Below are 20,506 nucleotides of genomic sequence, written 5' to 3'. Positions count from 1 at the left end.
GGACACGACTGAGTGACTTAAGCACACATAAACAGGGACTTAATACAGGTGTTAGCTAACACTACAGTGGTAGACATATGCAATACACAAACACATCAAATCCTTGGGCACCTTAAACTTACACAATGTTATATGTCAATTATATCTCAATAAATAAAAAAGAAAACTCAGATTACCTATCACCATGAGGTTGGTGTTTTGATTGTTCCTATATAGTGCTCTGATCTATTATGTATTATACTGAATTATAATTACTCATTCACATGTCTGCATCTTGAGAGATGTGGGCCAGGAATTTGTGTATCTCAGTTGGTTTTATATCACTGGCACCTAATGTAATGCCATTATCCAGCAAATGCTAACTGAAAATTAGCAAAAGAACACTGTTCTCCAGGGACTTCCCTAGTGATCCGGTGGCTAAGTCTCCTAGCACCCAATGCAGGGGCCTGGGTTTGATCCCCGGTGGGGGAACTAGGTCCCGCATGCTGTAACTAAGACTCAGAGCAGCCAAATAAATAAAAATCAAGATTAGAAAGAAAGAACTTATTTGTATAAGAAAAAGAACACTGTTCTCCAGTTCCATGTCATTAATTAAATTTCTCCAGTTCGATATTCTCTTAATCTGTGGCCATTTTAATGATCCTGTGGTGTATGTGTGTGTGTGTGTGCACGCGTGGGTACACATATGTGTGCACACATGAATGTTGGTGAGGTGGGGGGCGGGTGAGAGGATGGATTTTGTAAACAGCTGTTCATCTTATGGTGTCTGATGTATCTTCTCCCCATCCCAGTCAGAGATATTCACTGCCTCAGGTAAAACTAAGATTCTGATAGCAGGAATGTGTAACAAATAAACAATCAATAATCAGATTTTGACTTTCCAAATGTAATTTCAAAAATTCGTGGTTGAAATAATAGTTTTGATAGCCTAGGGTTTTGATTTGAAGAGGAGAAAGGGCTCAGTGCCAGAAGAAGCAGGTCACAGGGTTTATGCCACAAATAGTGGATTGGGAAGAGGCAAGATTAGGGATTGGGGACACCTGGGGTAGGGTAGGAGGAGATCAGTGGGTGGCACCAGACGTAAAGGGATCAGGGAAGGCCAAGTCAGCATCAAGAGGATCCAGGGAAGTCTGAGCCAAAGCCTGGTGAAAATCTGTTGTCACCTTTGTGCAGGAATCCATGTGAGCAGCGTGCATCTCAGTGGCAGGGATTCTCCTATGAGGGCTTCCTCCCATCAAGTGTCCAAGAGAAGTGACACCTGGCCGTATCTGAGTTGCTTACACCATCCAGCTACCCACATGGGCAATCTCCTCCTCTGGTCTAGAGGGGCCATGATGATGTGGGAAGAGAAGTTCCAGTTCCTGCACCTGGTGAACTGAGCCCAAGGTTTCATTCAAAGGGAAACAGTGGCAAACCCTACGCTTTTACATGTATTTAAAATATCTTCCAAACTAAAAAAATAACTTTTCTCTCTCACTGAGAAAAATTGTTTATTGTAGAAAAATGTAACTATTCAAAAAGGAGAGTGTTAACCTGTTATCTCATCATCCTGAGAAAAATCACTGTTAGTCATCTCGGTCCTCCCAAGCATTCTTTTCTGCACTGTATGTGAATTTTAATTGTAAATTAGAGTGGAATCTCTTTGCAAACAAGAACTATATCCTGTTCATCTCTTTCATCCTAGCACCTAGGATAATACTTGATGCAGAAACGATGCTTGATAAATATTTTATAAAACAAATATTTTGTAAAATAGCTTTGGAATGAAAATAGTCTACTTGCTTCCTAGTAGGTGAAGAGAGACAAAAAAGCTATTTTCATTATCATTACAAACGACTTCACCGTCGGACAAATAGGTGAATGTCAGGCATCCTGAGGGGCAGGTGGGACAGGTATGGTGGGAAACCCTAGGGTGCATGGGGCCGTGTCATTTCACGGGACAGTCTCAAGCAGCCCCAAGGGGAAGACAGTTTTTCTGGTGATAAAAAGAACCCAACAGAGCTCTCTAAGAACAGCCATTCCTCTGTGAGCTAGTCTGAAGGACAATTGCTAAGCAGGGTGCAGCCAACAACGCCCGCTCTTGGAAGTTCCCCCCTTCCTCCCCTCCCCTACATCCCCACCCAAGATGACCATCCTGAAGTCTGCCCTAACCCATGCACCAGCCACCCTTTCCCCATCTCCTCTCTTACCCACCACTAGCCTACCAGTCCCCACCTGGCTTCCTGCTTCAGGGCCGCCCCCTAATCCTTCCTTTTGCAGTAGTCAGAGGGAAGTGTTCACTCCGGCTTCAACAGAGTGGAGTCCAGCCTCCCAGGGCACCGATTCAGGGCTTCCATGGCTTGGCTGAGACCCTCTTTCTCTGCCCCCGGGCTCTATCTCTGCCTGGGATGCAGCTCAGGTTTCTCTCATCAGCAACTTCCTGGAGACCGTGTGGGGCTGAAGCTGGTGAGCCGCAGGCCCGGGCTGGGCTGTGACCAGGGCTGCAGAGGTCTGGCCTGGACCCCTGCTCCTCCTTCTCTGGCGTTTCTTCCCTCCCCTCAGGTTCCTGGCTCTTCCTTCTGCCATCTCATCAGCTCCAGGCCTCTTTGAATTGCACTCTCCAGGCCCCTCCCTGACATTGTCCCTTGGGCAGGACAGGAAGTGGGGAGCTGCTAAAGGTCACAGAGTCAGGGGCTCAGCTGGGAAGGCAACCCTGATTCAGCGTCTTTCCAGCTACTCAGGACAGGCAGCCTCAGAGGGTGGTGAGGTGAGCGCCCCCCTCTGGCTCTCTCCAGATAACTCCTCCAGCTGTCCGTTGACAGCAACTTGGGGCAGCGAGGGTCCTGCTGTCCCCCATTGAGCCTTCCTTCTTCTGTACTTGGGGCGTTTCAGATCCTGGCTGTTCTGTGTACCTGCTTTGCCATGAGGCCCTTGTGCCTATATCTAGGTCATTCATTCTGGGGTGGGATGGGAGGTGGCAGAAAGGGACTCAGCTCAGGAAAAATGGGCTCGATAAGAAGGCCATAATCTGCCACCTGCTGGCTGGATTCAAGCTCCTAGCAAACTCTTCCTGGTCTTTGAATCTTGCCTTAATCACTGTGACCTTGAAATCCAAAATCTTAAGTCTTCAGTGTTCCCATCGCCCTCCTTCCACTTGAGCCCGCCCCTTTTTCATTGACCCCTTGTTTCCTTCTTCAATCTGTCAACCGTCTTCACAATAGCATCTGAATACTCGAGGGAATCTGTTATAGGTAGAGGGCTTTGGTAAGCGCCAAGCTTTGCCCAAAGGGACTGTGCTTAATGGGGGGATTCCAGGCAGTGGGACAGCCAGGTTATAAGGACTGGGACAGGAACTTCGTAGAACTCTGCAGACCCGACCCTGTAGCTGCTCACCTTCTATAAGTAAGGCTGATCCAATTGAGTTTGTCACTGAATTAAAATTCTAAGGGAAGACAGTCTGCAGGTTGCTCTCAGATAGAAACACAGAGGCACAGAGAATAAGAAGCTTCTGCCAGCATCGCCCCCTTCCCCTCCCTGATCCAAGGGTCTGCATTCCCCTCCTCCTCCGGCTGGCAGACCTGGTTTGGTGGGGATAGAGGAGAGGAGTCTGGTAAGGCTTCCTGTGGTGGAGGGGAGCGTCTGTTCCTGCTCTAGGCAGCCTGGTCAGCACAGCCTTCCAAGCTGAGGGGCGGGGCCCTTGCGGTGGAGGTGTTTGCAATATGAAATCATTTCCCACAGTGAAGAAGCAGCCATGTTCTGCACGGTCCACTGGCAGTCTGGGATGTGTGCCCAGCACCAAGAGAGAGTCTAAAAATGCTCAAGCCCATCTTGGGATCTCAGGAGGCTGACTGAAGGAAATCCAGGAGTCTGTAAATCCCCAAACAACTGCCTATTTCACCCGGAACCCGGCAGACGGTGGAACTCACCCCAGCCTCCAGGGGGTTCCACATCCCGCTGGGTGACATGATGCCTATTCATGGGCCACTGGTTGGCACCCCTCAAGGGCAAGCCTGGTTCTTTCCCATCTCTGGGTCCCCAGAGCCCAGTACTGAGTAGATTCAGCCGCTCAAGGTGAATTAGGCTGAGCTGAAAATCCAAGTAGGTGTTGGTATGTGGGGGATGTGTGACCAGAGTTCTAGGCATGCCCAGAGGGACCTCTCCATAAAGGAAAGGGTCTGGAGTTTAGCCTCAGACGTTCTCACCTGGAGAAAAGAAGGGAGCAAGCACGTGGTGGGGAACGTGGCGCTGGGAAAAGGTATGAAAAGCCAGATGGGCTTGTTCTCCTACACGGTTACACTAATCCGAGCAACGTGGTAGGTGAGGCCGTAACTGGCTGCAGGATCAGTGTAATGAATGAGGAGGCATGGAGCATATTCTAGTAGGTGAAGAACTAAAGGACCTATGTGGACAACCAATGAGCAAGCAACGTGTTCATCAACAAATGCACCTGGGAAACGGGCTGCTTGGAGAGAAATCACATTCACCTCTGACCTTGACCAGCCTTTCATAATAAGTGATAATTAAAGAGCTGCCCAATTGGACTGGGAATTGGGGATCCCATGGGACAGAGGCATATACGAGACAGATCACTGTGTGTGTTCACCTGCCCAGGCTGGGAGAAGCCTTGGTGAAAGACCCAGCTCCACCCACCTTCTCCTGCATCCCTGGAGAAGGAGCTTTGGAGGCCAAACTCTCAATGACCTTAGCGTTTCTTTCAAGCCCAGAAATGTGAATTGATCCACATCAGAAACTCTAGGGGTGTCTTTTTCAAATGCATGTTTAGCTAGAGTATATTTCTCCACCCAAGCCCTGTCGGAAGCCACCCTACTACTTCCCTTCTGATAATATTGGGTTGGCCAAAAAGTTTGTTTGGATTTTTCCATAACATCTTACGGAAATTATTTCTTGTTTGCACTACTCGTCCTAGACAATTGGTGATCTTGGGGCTTTGTCCCATTCTCCTAGTTGCTAGGAGAAACTCACGGAAACTCAAGTGTCAGACCATTAAGGGACCCTCCAATTGTCCTACACCCTCACTTTATAGAGAAAGTGAAGCCCAGAGAGGAGCAGTGAATCACTTCAGGTCACACAGCCCGTCAGAGGTGGAGCTGGGCCTGGACCACGCCCTACCTATCCCAGGTCACGCCCCCTGCTCTTCCACTGCCCTTTATCATTTCCTCTCCAGCCCTCTTTTCTGAGATTTTCATTGCTTTTCTCTCTTCGGGGTTTCCTGTGGTATCCACACTGTCACATGACTATCCACTTTGTAGACTGACAGCTCTGCTCCTCGACAGCCCTGGCTTGGTGAGACAGTGAGGGTGTCCCAGCAGCCTGGCAGCCCCTTGTCTCATGATGGGCCCTAGCCCTCCTTCCAGAAGAGACCTGCCCAGCACTGAGACTGGCTGAGGACTGGGAGCATGTGCCTCCTCTGACTCTGGGCCCAGGAGGTCCGTGTCCCCGTGTGTCTTCCCCATTACACCAGCTAAATGACCTTGATTGAGCAGGTCACATTCTGGACCTGACTACTCTTTTTGAAAATGGGAAAAATTAGAACACACCACTTAGAGCGGCTGTGAAGATCAAAGGAGTCAAGTACATGGACTAGTTCTTTGTAAACTGTGAAGCAGCATTCCAGTGTAAAATGTAGGTGTCCTCTAGACCCCAACACAGGGCTGGATGTGGAGCAGCTGCCTACTGAATAACCATGGAATAGTGGTTCTCAATTGGGGACAGTTTTGACATTCCAGGGGGGACACTGGGTGATATCTGGAGACATTTTTGTTTATCACGATGGGGCTGGGGTTGCTGTGGCATCTGGCTGGCGGAGGCCAGGGATGCTGCTAAATAGCTGATGGTGCTCAGGATAGCCTTCACAGCAAAGAATCATCTGGCCCCAGACGTCAACAGTGCTGAGGTGTGAAGTCACACCTGTAGATACAGACATGGTTTGTTGTTGCAGAAAAGCAACAGAGCTGTGGCTGGGGAGCTGGCCATCAAGATACCATGGTGACCAACAGGAGGAACCACCCAGGTTAAATGAGCCGGCCGTGCCCAGGTCTGATAACTTGAAAACATTTTATTTCAATTCTATCCTTGGGAGGCAGCATAAATAATCACAGAAGACCACAACGGTCAGTGGGGAAGAAAAAAAGCTTCAGAAGTGTGGGGAGGAGGGGATGTGAGCTGACGCAGTCTAGCTGCGGAGTCTGGGGGGTGAGGAGACCCTGCTTTAGCTGGCTGTGAGGGTAGAAGGCTCTTGGAGGAAAAGCCTGAGGGTTTGGGGGGGCCTTCCCTGCCCAGGTCACTCGGAGGGGCTTAGGGAGCTCCCCCTGTGTGGATAGAAGTTCTGCAGGGTGGCCGTGGGACAAGCAGGTGCAGAGCACAATGCGTCCAGTAGGTTCAAGCTAATGAGAGAGAGGTGTAGACACCCATTTCTTGATCCCCAGACCAGATCTCCCCCCTCAAACTGTGACTTTTCTGAGAACAGTGTTCACACACTCTGTGAGTAATGAGAAATGGAGGGAGAAAAGGAGGAAAAAAAGAAAATGGTAGAAGACCAAGTGAAATGTGGCATCTCCCAGGGTCCTGTGACCTTGAGCGGCTTCTCAGTTTTTTCATCTGCAACGTGGGGAGAATGCTCCCTGCCTCTGGGAGCTGAGATGAGGCTCAAAGGGGATCCTATATGTCAAAGGGCTGTGTAAACCTTAAAGTGCTACACCAGTGTAAGGGGCTGTGGTTGTTCTACAAGCGTAAGGCTGACCGTGGCTGAGAGCAGGGAGCAGGCACACGCACGCAGAGCAGCCCTCGGGGCCGACAGGCCACTGCACGGCCTTCCCAGGGCCACCCTTCTCGGCCTCAGCCTCCAGGAGGAAGAGGCCTCATCTCGGAGTGAGTCACCTGGGGGGTCAGAGCAAAGGGTGGGGGCCAGGAGGTCGAAGGGATACTGAGTGCGGGGGAGGGGTGTGGCACATTGGCACTAGTGGTGTTGGGAGGCTCCGGGTCCTTCTCCTGCTCCACGGAGACTTGGGCCTTGGTGATGCCCCCGTGGGATTAGCATCTTGATGCAGTGGGAAGCGCCTGGGCCTGCAGTCTGCACACCACTGGTCCTGGGTCCACTGTCCACCTGCTGGGTGACTCAGTGATGTCACTTCCCCAAAGCAACCCTCAGTTCTGTCATCTGTAAAATGGGGACACTATTCCCTACCCTGACTGCCTCACAAAGTGAACGGGAAAAAGGGCATTGCCAGAGCTTTGAAGAGCATCAGGGGAGGGCAAGGGGTCATTATGGCCTTGGTGAAGGATCCTCTTAATTCCCTGAAGATAAGAGAGAAGGGGCAAGAGACAGGAAGGAGCTGGGCTGCTTGCAACCCTGGTCAGGTGAATGGGCTTCCGGGGCTGCCCAGGGCGAGGGAGGTGGAGGAGGGGAGAGAGACCGCTGATGCCTGCAATCCAGCCCTTACTGCGCGTCCATCAGGGCCACCGTGAGCCCCAGCAGGGAGCGCGATGTCCCGGCAGCCCCCTCCGCCGGGGACAAGTTCAGCCTCTAGTCTACTGGAGTTCTGGCTTCCCCCTCTCCTCCTTGGTCCACAGAGGGCACTCGTCGTGGGGAGTCCACGGCCTTTGCCCAGCCAAGGGGAAGCCGAGGCTCCGGGGCTGTCAGGGAAAGGGGCTGCCAGCCTGGACTCTGGGAGAGGCTGGGGACTTGTATTAGCATGAGGTTGAGAGGTCAAAGGTCAGCTTCCAGTTCTTGAGGTGGCAGGTGGGGGGGTCCTCAGGCTCTCCCCCAGCTCCAGTCCTGGCGGTCTCTCTGGGGTCACTGGAGAAGGGGAAGTTAAGGGACGAGTAGAAACAACGGAGAGATTGGCTTAGAAAGCAGCCCAGCCGGGGAGCTAACAGTTCTTGGGGCTATTGCGCAAGTTTTTCAGTTCCAGCTGAAGCTGCCGAATGCGGATGTCTTTCTGGGCCAGCTCCTCTTTCAGTCTCCGAATCTCATCCTGCTGCCGGAAGAACATTCGGAGGAGCTGGTGTGGAGGAGAGAAGGGGCCAGAACGGTGGGAGAGAACAGGTGAGAAGGTGACCTTCGCGGGGGGCGGTGGGGGGGTATCCGTACCCCCGCCCCTCCCCCCACGCAGCCGCTGTTCTTCTGACTCAGGCCTCCCACCCCTTCCCCACTCCCGGGTCTGAGGTGACCCAGGTGGCCGCTCTCCCATCTCTAGACTCAGCTCACCCATGCCCACTCCTGCTCCTACCCATGCCCATCCCCACCCCACCCTGTGAGGCAGAAAAGAAAGGACCCTGATCCAGGATCACCAAGGAAGGGCCCAGTCCACACAGGCCAGATATCCTAAGCTTACCCGTTTAGGGCTTCAAGTCTTAATACTTTATTTACTTACCATTCAGAGTGGAAAGCTTTCTGAAATGTTTTGTATCCGGCTCTCTCTTTTTGTTTTTAAATTGGAGTATGGTTGCTTTGGGGGTTTCCAGAGCGACATTAGTGGTAAAGAACCCACCTGCCAATGCAGGAGATGTAAGAGATGCTGGTTCAATCCCTGGGTTAGGAAGATCCCCTGGAGGAGGGCATGACAACCCACTCCAGTATTCTTGCCTGGAGAATCCCATGGACAGAGGAGCCTGGTGGGCTATGGTCCAGAAGGTCGCAAAGAGTTGGACGTGACTGAAGTGACAGTATGCACACATGCACACAGTTACTTTCCACTGCTGTGTCGATTTCTGCAGCACATTGAAGTGACTCAGCTATATGTGTACATATATCCCCTCCTCTTTGGATTTCCTTGGCATTTACGTCGCCACAGAGCCTTCTACTTTACAGTAGGTTCTCATTAGTTACCTATTTTAAACAGAATCTCCTTCTCTTTTTAAAAAAAATTGTTTGTTTTTGTCCAGGTCTTCGTTGCTCCCTGGGCTTTTTTCCTCTAGTTTTGAAGCGCGGGGGCTGCTTCCTAGTTGCGGTGTGCAGGCTTCTCATTGCAGTGGCTTCCCTTGTTGCGGAGTACAGGCTCCAGGCTCATGAGCGTCAGCAGCTGCGGCACATGGGTTCAACAGCTGCAGCGCCAGGGCTCTCGAGTGCTGGCTCAGTAGTTGTGGAGCACTGGCTTAGTTGCTCCAAGGCATGTGGGATCTTCCCAGACCAGGGATCGAACCCATGTATCCCGCATGGGCAGGCGGATTCTTTATCACTGATCCACCACGGAAGTTAAGAATATCTAATTCCTAAGATTCATATAGTTCTCTTTCTATTCATATAGTCCTCCCCCTATTCTTCTCTTTTCCTTAAGGTCAGGATATAGAATGGTATTCTTCCTGCTGATGGGGGACTGGCACCACAGCACCCCAAAGTTTGCACTGGGCATTGCTGGAGTGGCCATGAGCAAAGCATAGGAATCTGACAACACCCTTGCTGAGGTGACTTCCTGGATTAAACAGCCTCTCCACGACTTCCATAAAACAGAACACACAACACAGTGTCTGCAGGCTCCGGAAGGACCCCACACACTTGAGTTGAATGTTGCCAACAGACAGTTGTATTGGTCCTCCGACTGCCCATTGTGAGTTGCGGCTGCCTTTGTAATTGCATCATTTTAATACTACATAAACTAATGAAATAGAAATACATCTTTCTATAAAAACTAAGTTGAATGCATTTGAGAATCTTGATGAAGAGGGGGTGCTAAAAAGTTGCTACTGATAGGTATGGATGATATACACATAAAAGATTGAGGAATATTCTGTATCTTGATTGTACAGTAGTGGTTACCTGGCTATAGGCATGTGTCAAAACTCATGGAACTGTACACTACAAAGGATGAATTGCACACTAGGTCAATTATACCTCAATAAACCTGTCTTAAAAAAAAACACTGGGGAAAATTTTCAAAAAACAAGAGCTTTGTTTTCAGCTTGATTTTAAGTTCTCATTCCACCTAAAAAAACACTGAAAATGGAAATTGGAGTTAAAGTGTGATTTATTTGACAAACACATAGAAGATCCCAACTGGGATGTCCTGAGAGAAAAGGAAGGTCTTGATGCTCCATCAAAACATGTGGAATGAATGTATATGTTTTATATTTTAAACAACAAGAAATTGTTTAAAGAATGTATATATCATTTATATGATTCCTTTCTTTAACTGACTTGGGAAAAATTTATATTAACCAACAAACCAGTCCTGGTTACCTCTGTGCAGAGAGATATTATGCTATATGCCCCACACTAAATAATTCTACATACACCTATGCCTTCCAAGTTCTCAAAGTTTCCTTGTATAATCTTTTTGGATCAGCTTTTGTTTAAAAAACATATTTACTGAGGTATACTTCATATGCCATAAATTTCACTCATTTTAAGGGTCAATTCAGTGAGTTTTAGTAAAATTACAGAGCCGTACAACCATGTTTCTCCCGTGTGTCAAGCTACCCGTGGTCTCTTCACTCTTGAACCAATTTCTCATTCGCTGTTTCTAGTTTTCTCTATTAAAATTGTGGGTAAAAGGTAAAACAAGAGTTGCCAGCCTCTGAGCAAAAATTTTTTTCCCCTAGGGAGGAAAGAATACAAGCTGTAGTGTATAGATGGTGGCATTTGTGTTGTTTGCTTAGAGACCCTTTAAAATATTTCTCCCAGTCCTCTGTTCTGATTCATATAGACAAGTCCACTCCATGTAACTGCTATTCAACCCTGCCTTCTCCACACCCAGTACTATAACAAACTTCAGGCTCTTATTAAGGCCCTAGGCTCATAGCAATTCAACTATGCCTACCTTGTCAGGGTACATAAAAAAATCTTTTTTAAAGAAAACACCAAATATATACAAAAGTGGAAAGAAAAGCACCATGAACCTCCAAGTACCCAACATCCAACTTCAGCAAATAACATGTAACCACTCTTGCTTCATCTTTATTTTTACTTACTTCCCCTGTACCACTCTCCTTGGTGATTATTTTGAAGCAAATCCCATTGACCATAGTTTCATCCAGCCTTAGAAATCTAAGCATCCCTCTATAATGGCACATAAACATTTTATAGCAATTAAAAATTTACCTGTCAATTTTACCTTTAAGACTAAGCCTCAGAGGTCAGGAATGAGCATACTTTTATGAATAACAGTGACAATTATAAGCTGGTGTGACAAGAAACCTGTAAGATGGCCCCCATGTAATCCACTCCTTTCAAGGATGGACTGAACCCAGTAACTTGCTTCTAATGAACAGAATATGGCAGATGTGATGGGATGCCATTTGCAAGGTGAGTTTACAAAAAGACTGTGGTTTCCACCTTTGACACCCTCTCTTCCTCAAGACCATGCTGTGAGCTGCCCTGTTTTGAGGTCCATGTGGCAAGGACCTGAAGGAGGCCTCTGGCTGACAGCTCTTGAGGGAATGAGACCCTTTGTCTAACAACCTATGAGGAAATGGGTCTTGCCAGCAACCAACTGAGGAAAGCCAGAAGCAGATCTTTCCGCAGGTGAGTCTTCAGATGTGACTGCAGCCCTGGCTGACAGTTGACACCTTCACGAGAGACCTTGAGTCACAGGCACCCACAGACATTGTGAGATAATAAAACATTTGTGGGATTTAAGCCCCTAAGTCTCAGGGTAATTTGTTACATGGTTCTTGTTGTTCAGTCGTTCAGTCGTGTCCAGCTCTTTGCAACCCCATGGACTGCAGCACGCCAGGCCTCCCTGTCCTTCACTGTCTCCTGGAGCTTGCTCAAATTCATGTCCATTGAGTTGGTGATGCCACCCAACCATCTCATCCTGTCACCCCCTTCTCAAGAGCTAATGCAGTTAGCCTCTCTGTGCATTTCATGTGAGCAGGAAAAGTGCTAGACACTTAGGGACGATCTCTTTAACTCTCACAGCATTTCAGATCCCCATTTTGCTGTGAGGAAGTGGACTTAGGAAGGTCAGGAAACATGTTCAGGCACAGCCAGGAAATGAGAGAGCCAGATGCAGGTGACTCCCTGTAGCATCTCCACTTCAGCTGCATCCAGCCCAGCGCCTGGCACACAGTGGGCATTCCATGAATCCTGGCTGAGCTGAACTGTATTTGTGCCAGGGACCAAGGGTGTGGTGGAAGGCAAGGCCTCTGGGGGGTGTGGACAAGGCCCAGCTCTGGTTGCCCTGAGAGAGCTGCTCCCTTTCCAAATGGTACAAAGAGTACTTTCATAAATGCTCAGCCTCTTCCACAAAAACAGGAAATCATCAGACCTCGCGGCAGCTGCCATGCCAGGGAGGAAGGCAGTGCTGTAACACATGAGGCTGGCTTTCCCTCGTGAGCCAGGAATTTACAACTCCAGATGACAGCTACATTCTGATATGGATTCACAAGGGGACATGTAACTCCAGGTTCTGGGATTTGTGGGGATGGGGAGGGGCATCAATATCCCTACCATAGCCCAGCCTCTATTTATTGGGGTCAGAGGCAACAGAAGCCCATAGCAGGCTACTTATGGTATTTGTCACAGAAAGAAAAATGCCTCAGAACCGAGCTGACCTAAAGGCCTGAAGCTCATAATTGAAATGCAAAGGTCTCACTCTGCCAGTGTGTGTGGAGGCAATAACTTATTTTTCTTACCTCATTCTCTGTCCTGGGTGGGACGTTTTCTAGTAAATCTATTCCGTTGACCACCACACTCTTCTTTTCTTTGATGGGAGCCTTGAATACCATTTTGGGGGACTTCTTATAGCCTTCTTTCAAAGACATCAACACAGGATCTAAGAAAGGCAAGGCATGGATTCTCACCAACTATCCTGTGGCCTGTCCGGTGATGGTGGCTCTCATTACAGCAGGCCTAACAGTTGGCTGAGTGTGAGGGCGAGCTCAACGAGGAGGATACGCAAGGGGAAGGGGGTGGGCTAGACTGAAGGCCAAGATTGCAGTCTCCCGTTCTCTTCTGGGAAGCCCACCCCTGGTGGTACCTCGGTTGATGCCTCCCAGCCACTCATCAGGGGTCAGAGCTGGCTCCGTGCCCGGCGTCATGGGGTAAATGTCTTCCTGGTAGGAATCCGACTGCAGTGGGGTGGGGCAGAAGGGTGGACAGGTGGGGGACTGCTGAGAAGGCCCCTTCTCTCCAATCAGATTCTCCCCTTCTCTGACCTCCAGCCACATACCTGCTCTCTCCCCTCCAAGTCTTTGCACTCGGCGTCTCCCACTTGGAATTCCCACCTTGCCTTTGTTAGCAAGCCAGACTGTCCTCACCTTGGAGTGCCCCCCAGCACCCCAAATTAGGTCTGAAGACCCCAATCCACAGGAAACCACCTCCTCCTTCTGAGCTCCTTCAGGCTTACAGCCCCAGTAGTGAGGAAGTTAGCCTTCAATGCCAGGGGCCCTTTGCAGCCAGCCCGGCCCCACTCACCCTCCGGGGCACGATCATGGAGATGGGCTCTATGAGGCCCTTGAGAGTCACCAGCTTGTAGAATCGGAACACCTCGCAGGCAGACACGTCCAGCCCATGCTTGGGCATGACCCCTGCGGACAGGCACACACATGGCTGCATGGGGTCCCAGGAATCTCCCCCAGTACCCTCCTTCCTGATGACCTTCGCCAGGGGAAAGGTGCAGCTGGAGGGCACTAGGTTTGGAGGCAAGGACCCATACAGTGGACAGGAAGGGGCTGGGGGCTTCTTGAGTCAGGCTTTGACTCTGGGGGTAACTTCTCAAATAAGCCCCATGGACCAGACCTGTTTCACCAACGTGCATACTGTAGAACTGGGGGCCTTTGAGGACTGCGAGGGGCTGCACAACTACTTGGATCTAACCCATTCTCTTTGTAGGTGAGACTCTTGAGGGGCAGAGGGAAAGGGGCTTTTTCCCACAGTTACACAGTGCTGTCAATCTATATACCCCAGAGCCCATCACCTTCTGAAATGAACTGGTTTCCCAAAGCCTCTGTGCTCCCAGTCTTCATAGAGAAAGAAAGAGGGAGAGGACTTCCCTGGGAGTCCAGTGGTTAAAAGTCTGCCTACCAATGCAGGGGACATGGGTTCGATCCCTCCCTGGTCTGGAAAGACCCCACATGCCTCAGGGCAACTAAGCCCATGTGCCCCAATAACTGAGCCTGCCCTCTAGAGCCCATGAGCTGCAACTAATGAGCCAGTGCTCTGCGGCAAGAGAAGTCGCCGCGATAAGTCTGCACACCACAGCCAGAGAGTAGCCCTGGCTTGCTGCAACTAGAGAAAGCCCATCAGTAGCAAAAAAGACTCAGCACAGCCAAAAATAAATAAAATACTGGAAGGAAGAAGGAGAACGCTTTCCTGTGCACCTCAGAGGTTTAAATGCAGCCCAAGACTGCTGTTCCGTCATGTGTTTTCTAGGAGTGACAGGCATACGTGCACGCATGTATGTCTGCGTGTGTTCATGTGTGTCTGTGTGGGCACCAGACGCAACATCCCTAACAGCTGCATCAGCTGAACACCTGCGGGGGGAGCAGTTTGGTGTGGGGTTAGACACACCAGCTTTGGGGTGGGACAGGATCCTGAGTTTCAATCTCGATTCTCCCCTCTTTCTGGGTGGGAGTCCTTGGGCAAATCACTGCCTCTCTAAGCCTTAGCTTCCCTGGTTGCCTAGAGGAGTCCAGTGGTGGCCCCTCATGAGACTGAGTGTGAAGATGCTTGTTAACTGCCCAGCAGTGATGAGCACAGACAACATGAATTTCTCTCCAGGATGTGAATGACTTAAGGTTCTACTTTTCCTCATCTGGAATGGAAGGATGCTCTACCAGAGCAGAGAATTCCAGAACCTGGAGGGCAGTGGCTTCGTGGTACTGTGAGAAGCCAGGAGACCTGGGTTTGAGTCCTGGATCTGCCACTTAGAGCTATGTCACCCGCCCAGGGTGAGTTAAGCAGCCACCCAGAGCCTGCAGAAAGTGCCTGGCTCATGGTCAGTGCTCAACAGTGACCACAGGTGAGGAGGACAAACAAATAGTTATCCTCAGTACCCCCTCTCTCCCCTCTCCCCAAGTCCTGATGACCCAACTTTCTAAACATCCCCTGGATCCATCCTCAACTCCATGCCATCCCCCTAGTTACCATCCTCTTTTGCCTAGAAGTCCACAACAGACTCCTAACTGGTCTCTGCCTGCCTCCTGCCCTCTCAAGATCCAATCTCCCAAATCCATTCTTCCTACGGGAGCCACAGCAATCTCAAACTAACCGTTCAGATCATGTCACACTGTCCCACTCTCACCTACCCACCAGCCCAAGAAGAATAAAATTCTACAAAGAGTTCCCAATGAAATCCCAACTCCTCCCCCTGTGTGATGGTTAATGTTATAAGTCAGTGGGCTCAGTAAAGTGGATGGCCCTCCCCAGTGAGGGTGGGTGGTGGGCATCTCCCAATCCTTTCTGGGCCTGCATGGAGCAAAAGGCAGAGGAAGGAGGAATTTGCCCTTTTTTCCAGCCTCGCTGCTTAAGCTGGGACATCTCATCTCATCTCATCTCCTGCCCTTTAACTGGGTTTTGTACCATTGGTTCCCCTGGGTCTCAGGCCTTCACACTTGAACTGAATTATATCGCTGGCTTTCCTGGGGCTCCAGCTTATAGAGGGTAGATGGTGAGACTTCTCAGCCTCTGTAATTATGAGCCAAATTCTTGTAATTCCTCTTTTATAAATACACTTGGTTGTTTCTCTGGAGAACTCTAATACAACCTGTTTAATGCATCCCATGGGATCTGGCCCCTGCCCACCTCTCCAACTTAATCTCCTAACACTTTCCCCATCTGCCACCTGATCCACAGTCTACTCTATGCTGAGCTACACTGACCTCCCTTCTGCTCCTAGAGCATGACAGGCTCTTTCCGGCCTCAGGGCCTTTGCACTAACTGTTTCTTCTGCTGACACTACTCTTCCCCCTTCCTGCCTTTCAGATCACAGTTTAAAATGTCACTTCCACGCAAGGTTTCCCCCAGTCACCTGGTCTAAAACAGTCCTTGTCACTCTCTGTTCTACGATCCCATTTGATTCTCTTCTTAGAACTTACTACCATACAATATTTTCCTTAAGTATTTGTTTATTGTCTGTCTTCCCTTCAGTGGGCAGTGAGAGAGGCCGTGTTCTATTTATCACGGTACCCCTGGGCTAAGCTAGGGTCTGGGCACACAGTTATAGCCAATAAACGTTTGTTGAATGACTGTGTGAAGGAGCAGAAGGAGCCAGGTACTCTGCTAAGTGTTTTGTATACATGACCTCTAAGCTTTACAAGAGCCCTTCAGAGTAGGTTTAATCCCATTTTACAGATGAGGAAACTAAGACTCAAAGGGGTTAAGGACACAGCTGAATCAGAGTATAAACCTAGTTTGGACTCCAAAGTCCAGGCTGCTTGTTATACTAATTGATGATGGGGTGACTGTGAGGGAGGTGGGGGTGACAGAGCCCTGGGGAAGGGTGAAATCAGTGGAATGGTCATCAGGACCTCAGGCATATCTCTAGGCTTCTACTTTGCTGTTGGTCACTGGGGTGGGGGGGCCCTTGGGCCCCTGCAGCCCTGATGTCTCTGAAGCTGGCACTCAGGCCCTGTCCATAACACCAGATCCTCAGAAGGATGAAGCCAGACTCAAGCTCTAAGGAGAGAAGGGAAGAGAGCCACTCCAGAGATTTCTTCCACTGGGTGATCTGGACCCCACATGGCAGATTGCTGAGTCGGATGCCCTGTCAGCGTGAGTCCCCGGGCACAAAGACTTCACAGCAGGCTTTAGTGGTTTGAAAAACAGACTCACTATACTCGTCAGTCCTGCAGTCCTCTCGGGGATTTGCCTGAGAACCTGGGGAGCCTGAGGAGGTGGTGAGGGGACCCCTGTAATTCCTCTCATCTTCTCAGGCAAGGACAGAGCTGCTTCCGGGGGCTGGGGGTCCTGGCTTCCCAGCAGCTTCAGGAAGGGGCCTGCACTTGGACCTGGTTCTGAGCTGTAGTTACTGAACCTCCTCCCACCGTGTCAGATCCACAATGGGCTTCAGCCTCCCCATCTGCAGACAGGAATACAGGGACCACGCGCACCCCTGCAGGCTGCTGATGGCCAGAGATGGCGGAGGACGCCAAGCACCGTGGATGGATGGAACTGGTCGAATAGGCAGTGACAGGCTGGCTGAAGAAGAGTAGGCTGACCTTCACAGGGCAGAACTTGAAGGTTCTATTCTGACTGGTCCATGAGTTGACCTTCAGAGGCTGATTTTCATTGTGGGGGAGAGGTGACCCAAGAGCTAAATTCCAGTCTCTCCTCTCCTAGTGTAACAGCCATGGCGGCCCCGGGGCCCCCTTACCAAGACCTTTCTGCGGGGCCGGGGAGCGGAACTCCATGAGGTAACTCAGGTAGGGCTTCTCCGTGCTGATCTCGTAGTACCGGATGTTTCCATCACCCTGGGGGCCAGGGGGGAGGGAGGGGAGGAAGAAGGAGGGCCAGGGGTGGGGTCAGCAGACCCTGGTCCAGGAGGCCACTGAAGAGAGCCTCCACCAGCCTCCAAGATGCTCAAAAGACCAGGGAAGCCTGGCTTCTAGGCCCCAGTGGGGATGCCATGGGGGACTCGCTGGGGGTGGGGTGGGGTGGTGTGTGTGTGTGGGGTGTGTGTGTATGTTGGTGGGCATATAGACAGTCTTCTCGACAAATAAGATCTCCTGGCAGATGCCTCGAATCCTATCATTAGGGATGATGCACTCCAGGCTCTGATCCGTATTCCCCTGTAAAATCTGGCGCCAGTCCACCCCCAAGGGATTCTCAGTCACTGACATCTGAATAAAATGAATGTCCAATGCAAGGGTAGGTTCTGATAGAAGATGGTGGGACCGTTTGGGTCGGGAGAAGGGCAGAGGTTAGGCTCTTCTTGGGAGGTAGGGAGAGACTGAGGGCCCGATAGGGGCAGAGGTCTCCCACAGGCTGCCCCCGTCCCTCCCCCACCTTCCACTACCTTTCCAGCCAGGTAGAGCATGTGGGTGTCAGCGTCGTAGAAGGGGAACAACAGGCCAGAGAGCCCATCAATTTCCTCCTCGATCAGGGGCATGGACAGGTCCTCCTGCAGGCGGGGGCCCAGGATCAGTATCCAGGCAGGATGGCAGCTCACCTTCCCCAACCCCAGCAAGGCCCCGGGGCTACAACCCTTTGACATCGCCCTCCTCCCTGACTCCTGCGGCTGACCTGGTCCCAGAGGGCGATCTGTCTCGTGTTCCACCTGGAGACCCCCGTGGTGAGAAGCCGCTTCATGTTCCCCAGGAAGACCACGCGGTTCACTCTGTGGTTTTTGCAGTTCGCCTCCTGATGGAATCAGAGAGCTGGTGAGCCAGGCCCCAGACACCAGGGTACGGGGCTGGGCTGCCTGGAGGACCCCAGACACATATCCGTGTCCCCACTCCCCAAACCTGTGAATGTTCCCTTGTTTGGAAAAGGGTCTTCACGTGTGATTTTAAGGGAAGGACCTCAATATGGGCAGATTCCTCCTGGATCATCCTCGGGGTCCTAAATGCCATCACTAGTGTCCTTATTTAGAAGAGAGAGGCAGAGAGTCCACAGAGGCAGAAAGGAGTAGGTGGCCTGACTGTGGAGGCAGAGACTGGAGTGGGGGGGCCACCAGCCAAGGGAGCCACCGGAAGCTGGTGACACCTTCACGTGGACTTCTGGCCTCCAGAACTGTGCGAGAGGATCGACTTCTGCTGTAAGACTCCCCGCCTACAGTAGTTGGTTATAGCAGCCACAGGAAATGAATACAGGTGCTGTGGAGCTCGGAGCCCTGGGACCAGGAAACCAGACCACTGGCCATATCCCAGAGCGGATGGGGACATGGACCAAGTCCCAGGCAGGGCTGGCGCTGGGCCGGGTGCCAAGTGCCCTCACTGAGGCATCTCTCAGCCATCACCACAATGCCCATGGCAAGGGCTTTCTGAGGATGCGGAGCTTGAGGCTCAGGACGACCGGGACTCACGCTGGATCACTGCTGGCTGACTCACTTCACCAGGACCTCCTTCTAACTGGGCCGTCCTCTGCCTCTGCTCCTGCCTCTGGGCACCACCTTTTCCTTTCTAACACACGGCGGCCCTTTGCCAGGATGAGTCAGCGTCAGGTAGGAACCAGAGGCTGGTGGGGCAATGCAGAGAGCCGGTCTGGCGTCACTCACTCTGGATTTTAGTTCCAAGTTCTGCCAAAAAGTGGAACCATGGAGGAGTCCCTCACCCTCTCTGGGTGTGAGATGGAGGTTGGAGGTCTCTGCTGTTTTATATCTTTTCTGCTCAGCAGGGGCTCTGGGGTCCAACTGGCTGGGTTTGAATTCTAGCTCCTCCTGTAACTCTGAGATTCAGGTCTGTCACTCTCCAAGAAGCAGTATTCCCAAGAGGGAAATGGACAGGAGGAGTAACAGTGCCCACCTCAGAGGACCGTCACAAGGATTAAATGGGTGGGGGAAGGATGACGCGGAGCCCAGAGTATAGTGCATGCCACAATGAGCTCTGAGTAAATACTAATGACGCTAATAACTATGGTGATTATTGTTTGTAATAGCAGGTGTTGTAGATGACTTTCTGGTCCTGCAGTATTGGGTTTTTCCAAGATAAACATAAACACAATATTGGGTTTTTCCAAGATAAATGCATTAGTCTTGCTGGTGTTAGGAGGTAAACCTCAGATCCCATCCAAATTTTCCAACCCATCTAGTGCCATTACTAGCATGTAGTTGGTACTCAAGAAATGTAAATTTCTTACTCCCAAATGGCACCTGATCCCTTCCTCGGAGTCAAGACCCAGAATCAAAGACCAAAACTGGAGCTTAGTTCACCATCCACCTCTCCACTTGGAACTGCCCCTGAGGCTGGCGCCCTGAGCCACTTCTACCATCTCTTCCCATGCAGGTGGCTGGGCAGTGAGTCCAAAGTCCCCTCCTCCCGTGCCCACGATGAGCACCCCGGGATTCATGTGCAGAAGGGGGTCACCACTTTGGCCTCCAGAGCAGGCAGAAGAATCCTATCTGGGGAGAGGGGTGGAGTCCGTGGGGGTGAGAGAGGATACTGAGGTCCCTCTGCACCCAGAACAAGGCAGAGCTCCTATGAGCAGAGAAGGGCCCAGAACAAATGGGCTGGTCCCCAGAGGTGCAGGGCGGGTACATGGAAGAGGGGAGCCGGCACAGTCTTTCCTTCCAGCGCTGGCTGACAGCAGAGCCCCAGGTCCCAATACCTTTCCTCCCCCTCAAGAAAGATGCGGGGCTTCACCTGCAGAACACGGCCAGAGCGCGGCTCGATCACGCGCAGTTTCTTGTCCTTGCACGTGGTGGTGAGCAGGCTGCCGTCAGTGTTGAAGGACATGCAGAGGATCACGTCCGAGTGGCAGTCTATCATCTTCACCGGCTCACCCACGTCCAGGTTCCAGATGAGGACCTGGGAGGGCAGAGACGCAGGAGGCAGGCTCAGCCCCGCTGGGAGAGACGCCCTGTGCAGGGTCGTGTGCGCTGGGATGGGGGACCATGTCGGTGGGTTCTACATCAAAGATGGATGTGTTCCTGTCACACAAATCCACCACTGTCCTTGGGCAGGTCCCAGCCCC

General features: G+C 51.1%; 1 protein-coding gene across 3 annotated transcripts in view; it reads right to left on the bottom strand.

The window, feature by feature from the left end:
* Window positions 1-6,040: 6,040 nt before the first annotated feature.
* Window positions 6,041-20,506, bottom strand: part of CORO2B (coronin 2B) — a 146,480-nt gene continuing 132,014 nt past the window's right edge. For all 3 annotated transcript variants that reach the window (XM_043470900.1, XM_043470901.1, XM_043470902.1), the window contains 8 exons: window positions 20,176-20,340; window positions 18,119-18,235; window positions 17,892-17,996; window positions 17,250-17,346; window positions 13,352-13,464; window positions 12,915-13,005; window positions 12,571-12,710; window positions 6,041-8,000 (listed from right to left, as the gene is read on the bottom strand). In XM_043470900.1, the coding sequence (XP_043326835.1) occupies window positions 7,869-8,000; window positions 12,571-12,710; window positions 12,915-13,005; window positions 13,352-13,464; window positions 17,250-17,346; window positions 17,892-17,996; window positions 18,119-18,235; window positions 20,176-20,340 (960 nt within the window). In that variant the 3' untranslated portion in view covers window positions 6,041-7,868. The remainder of the gene's footprint in view (window positions 8,001-12,570; window positions 12,711-12,914; window positions 13,006-13,351; window positions 13,465-17,249; window positions 17,347-17,891; window positions 17,997-18,118; window positions 18,236-20,175; window positions 20,341-20,506) is intronic.

This window comes from Cervus canadensis, chromosome 6 (assembly GCF_019320065.1).
Source record: "Cervus canadensis isolate Bull #8, Minnesota chromosome 6, ASM1932006v1, whole genome shotgun sequence".
Taxonomy (NCBI): domain Eukaryota; kingdom Metazoa; phylum Chordata; class Mammalia; order Artiodactyla; family Cervidae; genus Cervus; species Cervus canadensis.
This window is presented reverse-complemented; position numbering and strand designations above follow the sequence as displayed.